The 7,120-nt window shown below is 41.6% G+C and overlaps 1 protein-coding gene across 1 annotated transcript; it reads left to right on the top strand.

The window, feature by feature from the left end:
* The first annotated feature begins 333 nt into the window (after positions 1-333).
* Positions 334-6,868, top strand: LOC123106154 (uncharacterized). The gene is made up of 7 exons (XM_044528373.1): positions 334-646; positions 2,044-2,122; positions 2,235-2,324; positions 3,794-4,410; positions 5,137-5,221; positions 5,331-5,393; positions 6,283-6,868. Exons 1-7 carry the CDS (start codon positions 429-431, stop codon positions 6,619-6,621), a joined length of 1,491 nt encoding a protein of 496 aa, XP_044384308.1. The 5' UTR covers positions 334-428; the 3' UTR covers positions 6,622-6,868.
* The last annotated feature ends 252 nt before the right edge of the window (positions 6,869-7,120 follow it).

The following is a 7,120-nucleotide window of genomic DNA, read 5'->3' as shown; positions in this document are numbered from 1 at the left end:
AGCAAATGCAGTAGTGAGTAGGGGAACACTGCGGCGAGGGCGTGCGGTTGGAGGGGTCTGGGTCAGGCTTAGAATGAAGCTGATAGAGACATGAGAAATCTCACGTGCATATAGGCTCAGTCCTACATGGCGGTGGACAAAGTTCCTTGTTTCTTCAATTTTTTGAGAATTCATTTCTTCAAATTAGGGGAATGGGCCATCCACATAATATAGGAGCAGGGAGCCCATTGAAAAGGATTTTTGGTCTGAAAAATAAGCCCACAGGAACGCACACATATGAGCCGATACGGAGCCGCCCCCGTGGAGTTGACCTAACCCCACTCCAGTCCATCCCGTCAAAAGAAGAAACCCCACTCCACCCTCCCTCCTCCCGAATTCGACCTCGCCCCAAAACACCCTTTTCTCCGTTACTCCTCCGCCTCCCTCCAATGTCGTCCCCGCCGCCCACATCTGGTAGGGAGCAGATCGCCGACATCAAGGCGCCGCGTCCGCACGCCGCGGACACCACCGGCGCAGCGGGAGACATCGGAGCTGTCGAGGCAAACCAAGCAGTGTCCGTCGGTGAGGCCAAGGCGACGCCGTCGCCGGCGACCATCTGCCCCGCCTGCACGGAGCCCTGGAGCAGCGACGGCCCTCATCGCATGTGGTGAGCGAGCGAGGGCATCCACTCCCACGGCCTAGTGCAATTTCGCTGCTGCTTCTTTTTTCCGGCGGTGATGTTGCGTCTCTGTTGGGGCCTAGGGTTTCATGGTTTTTCTGCGGGGGACATGGTCCTAGTACCATCACGCTGGCTTCCTTTTGGATTGGGGCTTATCAGCACAGTATCGTATTTGTTTTGCACTGGCTAATTAGATACTGAAGAAGATTAGATATGGCATGAGATCTGATTTTGCCAGGTCCATACACCACTGCTAATCTGATATTGAAGAGAATTGCATTCCCTTTGTATAGTCCACTGCAGTGGCGGAGCTAGCCAAGATCTTGTGGGGGGCGAATCACAAAATACAGATATTTGGGAGGGCCAAATACTATATTTTCTCCAATCTCAGGACCTCAAAAACTTTCCCTTCACAATTTTAACCAAGATTGGGGGCGAGGGGCATGACCCCTGCAAGCACCAGCCGTAGCTCCGCCAGTGGTCCACTGCGTGCAATGCTATTCTCGTGCGATTCTTTCTCTTCTATGCTTGAAGAATAATTAGTGGGTTATAGCGCCACAATAGCCTTCCACATGAGTTTTCGCTACAACGACGTAATTTCTAGGGCTATTGCAGCCACAAGCGCAAAAGGGCTGATAACCTCCGCTAAAATCCATAGCAGTCGGAGGAGCTTAACTGCCATTTGAAATTTTGCTTGTCAAATCGCCAGAAAAGAAGCTGTGCCGTTTTCCATCAAACGGCAGATCGAGTCAAGACCTGTGTTTTGAATTTCGGCCGAGAAAAACAGTTTTCGGCCGAATTTTGGCCATCTTGGCCTGGGGCGAAATCTATCTTTCGCCGAAATTGATCAAACTTGGCAAATTCTGGTCAAACTTTCGTCAAATTTTGGTCAAATTCCGGCCAAATTTTTTGAAAATGGCCGAAATTCGGCCATCTCGGCCTGGGGCAAAAAAAATCTCATACCGAAAATCAAAACGCTGGTCAAGAGCTAATCAGTAAACCAGCGTGAACGCCGTGGCCCTTGCCAGTTCGCGCCCCTAGGACCATCAATTAATTCGGTGTCTTAGAGATGTCTGCTTAGCTGGAAGGTGCATCTTGGCACGAGGGCTCTAATCAGGACTCTGGCCCTTCACTGAACACCCGACCACAATAAATATTTATGAGCTTGTGGATCTATGTTTCATCTAAATATTCCTTGTTTATGGTCATATTTTTTTCTAAATCCGTTAAATGGTTTAGCTTCCGCTATAGCATCGGATATTAGTTTCTATTATTCATGTTAAATAGATGCACTCACGCTACATACATATGCATGGCTTGTATTCTAACTATATGAGGCTAGTGATACTTTTGGAATACTAATCATCATCTATCTCTAAATGCAGTTGTATTCCTTGTGGGCATGTGTACGGCAGATCTTGTATGGAGACGTTGCTGGGTCGTTCTGGCCAGAATAGTGCCAAGGTACCGTGAGTGGGTCTGCATATACTCAGTGAACAGACTATGTCAAAGATATATATCCGATATCTGAATAGAAATTCTCAACTTATCCATGACTGTTGATATTTCTAACCAGTGCCCTCAGTGTGGCAAACAATTTGAGGAGAAGCTTATAATCAACCTCTACGCACCAGAGAACATGTTGGAGGGTTGCTGCAGTCCTGAGGTTCTGTTTCTTTCATCCGCTGTACATCTATAGATGTGTCGAGTTTGTTTTTAAAGACATCCACTTTAGATGTAGGATGTTGGTTTATGTTGATCTATATATATGACGATATTTTTCTTACCTTTTATGAGATAACCGGACCTTTTGGTTCAATTCTAGAAGTAATAATAGTATCTTTTCATATTCAACCCCCACTAATAGCGAAAAATTACATAGAATCAAGATATTGGGAACGGAAACAAATAATTCACTAGAATCAATAGCATCCATTTCGCCCTATTTCTTTCTCACAATTCGGGTCTTGCATGAGTACAATTTGGCAACAAAATGATACCCCATTCCAATTTAAACCTTTACATATTAAAGAAACACATATATTTGGTACTTTGAAAGTTAGTATTAATTTTAGAATTTGCTGGTTAATTCAATATATCTGACTTATTGAGCAATTTAATCTGGATATGTAGATAATCTATTTCAAAAAATAAATTGAAACATTACCTATGTACTTCTGAATATGAGTTGTTTGAAATTTACAGTTAATTATCCATGAGTAAATATCTAAAACATAATGAAAAATCATCAATTTGGACCATGTTCAGAAGTTGACCATTAATGGCCATTAAATCTTAACAATGGCCTATCAGTCAATTGCTCAGATTTTAATATTGCCTTAGCTTTAGTGTGGTAAGGTGGAGCGCTGCAAAATCTCTTAGAACCTTTTCACGTTACGTGCTATCTTTTGTGGCTTTCCAATAGTAGAAACATTAGTTTTTTCTACCATCACCCTGGTTAGTCTCATTGCTGCTAAAATCCGACAAGAAAACAAAAAAAAATAGGTCAACATGAGACACCAAATTTTTATGTCCATAACCCTTCTGGGAAAAACAAGGATGCATGATGGTTATTGCAAAAGCAATCATTTTTGTTAAGCCTGGTGGAAAACTATTATATCTTTATTTGCCCATAGAGTTGTGGCACTTTTGTCCTATTATGCTGGCCTGAAATGACTTGTTGATCTATTCATCATTAACAGTTTGTTCTCTGTTGACTTTAGATTCACTAACAAAGTGAAGCACTTAGGTTCATCCTTTTCATTCTGGATGTCTTCTAAAACCATCCTTATGGATGATATTGCATTTGAACATGTTCACCCTTACTAGTTAGTACTCCCACTGTAAAGAAATATAAGAGCGTATAGATCACTACTTTAGTGATCTAAACACTCTTATATTTATTTACGGAGGGAGTGCATAGTAGTAATCATGTAGTAAATTACTTTATACTAGGTCCTACTGAATGGGTAACCAGACATCGGAAAAAATGTTATAAACATATAATCAACTGTAGCAGTATCCACCTTAAGGTTTTTATTACTATAACTAGTATCGTTGTTAGGGGGCTTGTTTAGTTTTAATGTTGATTACATCTCATAAATTCTTCTTTTGCTCAATTGACCTGAACTGCAGGAAATTAAAGCGTTTTACGAACATATATTTGTTGCAGTAAGGGCAACGTGTATTGAGATTCAACAATGGTTTAGAGAACGGGTTGCTCAGATGGAGAGAATAGTAAACAAAAAGTTGACAATGGCTAAGGCCAACGTGATGTTAATGAAGGAGCGATTGAAGAAGATGGCTGAACAAGAAAAGATGGTGCCAAAGGATATGATAGTGTTCATGGAGCAGAATTGCCCTCAGCTGATGATTTGTGTGTCGTGCGTGTTCTCGTCTATACCAGAACCTGGTATGGAAGGTAGGGATGAGATTGCCAATGTCGAAATTATGGTCAGAGAGGGGCCTTGTCACCATGCCGTGGAAGCTAGTGAACGGGGTGGCAGAGGCAATGAGTTAAATCATACTGCATCTGGTTCGGGCGAGGAGACCGATGGCTCATACAGAGAGAGTAGCTACTTTGGTGAATATAATGCGAACATCTCCAACAAAGAAGCAAATAGGATGCTGGTGAGTGCGAACATGGAGGCTTCAGCTGAAGGGGGGAAAGGCATTGATGCTAAGGCACCAGCACGGCCAACCTGCTCTATCTGCATGGAACCGTGGACCTCCACGGACGAGCATCACATCTGGTGAGGAATATGCTTTCCACTGTTGATTTTTTTGGGTATATGCTACTTAACTGACGTCTTATTCCATGATACTGTGCTGAAAGTGAGCCTCATATGCTAGCTTGCTGAAATAACTTCAGTTATGTCCTGCTTTGATTAATACCATCTCCATGTTGGGATTCGAATTTTATCATGACAATATATACATGCAGTAGCCACCACTTGGGGATCATTACAACTACTCCTAGTGGATGCAGCTGATTTTTTAACATCATGCACCAGCTTTAACAATCCATTGTTTCTGATCCTTTTTTTTCTCACCGAGAGGAATAACGCTTGTGTTTTGAGTAATGTTAAGATTTAAGTTTATGATAGGTTAGGTATAGCGATTGAATTAGTAAGAATGTTTCCTTCTCGCCATCAACTAGACAATTGTTATAGGCATAGTTGCAATCCATTGTTGAATTATTCCAGATCATGAATTCATTATCCATTTGACATGATTCAGCTAGGTGATCACTGTGTATGCATATTAGGCGGGTTTGGGTTGAGGATGCTGAGGATGTGGCACCAAATGATCATATAGTGTAGGAGGGCAGTCTTTGCTGGACCTTTCATGGTGCTTACTTTCATTTGGTGACCAGATCAGAGGTTTTCCATTTTTCTTGTCTTGGGGTTACTAGATTTTATTCAGTATCCATAGACAGGGTTGTGTTCTCTAGATCATCTCCCATCTCCAACTTGCAGTTGTATTCCTTGCGGGCATGTCTACGGCTGGTCGTGCCTAATAAGGTGGCTCAGGGATCAGCTTTCAAGGAATGAGAATCTGAAGGTAACATGCCAGATTCTGTATGTACTTCATATTAACTTACATTCATGAATCAAATCATGGGAACCTGAGATTTCTCTACTTATGGATGCATATTTATCTTTCTAACCAGTGCCCTCAATGTGCGGAAAAATTTGAAGGCAATCTTATCAACCTCCATGCACCATTGTGTCAGGTTCTGATTCTTTTGTCCGTTGTACTTTCACTAGGTGTTGCATTGTGGACTATTGCTTTCTTTGTTTTCTCGTATAGTAGAAACAATAGTTGTCTGTCTCGCCAGTCCACATCAGCTTATATTGTCTCTAAATCATTAACGGCCGTCCCTCACACTCCATTGTTGGTTGTTCGTTTGCCTATACCCACATCACTTATATCCCAACGCGCATCTTAAAGAAATACCTGGACTTAGAACTGTAGGTGTGCTCAAGTTGTACGTTCAATGATAGTTTATAGTTGAGACATGCAAGTGTTCAGGTTATACTTTTAATACTTGGATATAGTAGGACGATTTTGCTTTTCAGCCATTTATGAAACTGCCATTCCTTTTTGCCACCGCCTTTGCTTTTGGAACGTTACCATCCTTCAAACTGGTTTACTGGCTCCACCTGTTAGCATTTTTTGGCAAAAAGGCAACCTTCTCTTTTCATTATTGGCCTTGTCCCTAATCTTGGAAGATGTAAGAAGTTTCAAGGGAATAATGAAATTTTGATAATTAGACCTAAGTATTGGCATAACCAGAATTCCAGGTGCGACTAGTGGCATTGACATAAAATTGCCGTACATTATTTTTTTTCTTCCAAATTTTGAGCACATTATTGTTAATACATAGTGATGGAGGCTATCATTGTTGGGACTTCTTATGTTATGTTTACATTCCCCATTCTAAAACGACTCAACCTACCAACGTCCTATAAACCACAGGATTTTCATCTGGTTGGTGATGAACATTAAAAATTCAAGTGCTATGCAGTTGTATAATTTGGTGTATATAGAAGAGGTTTTGTTTTGCTAGATGTGGATTATACATATCACAATTTCTCATCTCAATTAACCTGCCGGTGCAGGAAGTGCATGAGTATTATGAAACTAAGTTGGCTGAGTTTGAGGCATCGAGGGAAGAATGTATGATATTTGCAAAATATCATTCTCAGTATGACCTGCTAAGTGCACAGGCGAAGTTTCGGGATGAGCTGCGTGCACTAATTAGCCCTGAAATTGCTGAGGTTGAAAGAGTGATGATGGAACACGTGGCAAAGGCTAACAGTAGCTTGGTGCTGATGAAGGAGCACATGAAGAAGATGGCTGAAGAAGACACGGTGACAACGGAGCATCTGATCGGATACATGGAACAGACTTGCCATTGCTCTTGCCTCTTTCCTACCCTACCCAATCTACCCATATGACCCTGCTGATCAAAGCTGATGGATGGTCTGCTTTGTACCACACATTATGTATTTGTACTTCATCATATGTACTGTGGTGTACCAGGACTCTGGTTTGACCTCATCATTTGTCAAGAACATGGCAGCTGGCGCTAGGGTCACCAAGTCTTCCTGTGTGGAGATGTGGTGTGAACACTAAGTATGTTTCAAACAGTCGAAAATATGTGGTACTTGCTTCTTTTAAGGTAAACCATTGGTCTGTTTATTACCTCGGTCTTCTACTTTTGAGTTGCTTCATTTTATTTATATATAAATTTCAGTCAAGCACACAACTATAATTGCATACCACTATGTCTAAAGTTGTGCCCCGTACTCAAATTGCAGCTAGCAACATGATGTTACTTGCATGTGCGGTGTGCTGGCTGAGGAAGGGAAAGCAATATATTTTCCCGACAAAGGGTAATATATTAAAATCAAGATGATACCAATTCCATGTCGTCATCACAACGATACAATATCT

Source organism: Triticum aestivum, chromosome 5A (assembly GCF_018294505.1).
Source record: "Triticum aestivum cultivar Chinese Spring chromosome 5A, IWGSC CS RefSeq v2.1, whole genome shotgun sequence".
Taxonomy (NCBI): domain Eukaryota; kingdom Viridiplantae; phylum Streptophyta; class Magnoliopsida; order Poales; family Poaceae; genus Triticum; species Triticum aestivum.
The sequence above is the reverse complement of the archived record's forward strand: the minus strand, read 5'-3'. Positions and strand labels throughout refer to the sequence as shown.

What these genes read in the sequence shown, in the direction of transcription:
- LOC123106154 (XM_044528373.1), top strand. Translation starts at nt 429, where the DNA reads ATGTCGTCCCCGCCGCCCACATCTGGTAGGGAGCAGATCGCCGACATC. An exon ending in GACGGCCCTCATCGCATGTG is followed by an intron (nt 647 to 2,043) that starts GTGAGCGAGCGA and finishes CTCTAAATGCAG; the next exon opens with TTGTATTCCTTGTGGGCATG. An exon ending in TCCATGCACCATTGTGTCAG is followed by an intron (nt 5,394 to 6,282) that starts GTTCTGATTCTT and finishes CTGCCGGTGCAG; the next exon opens with GAAGTGCATGAGTATTATGA.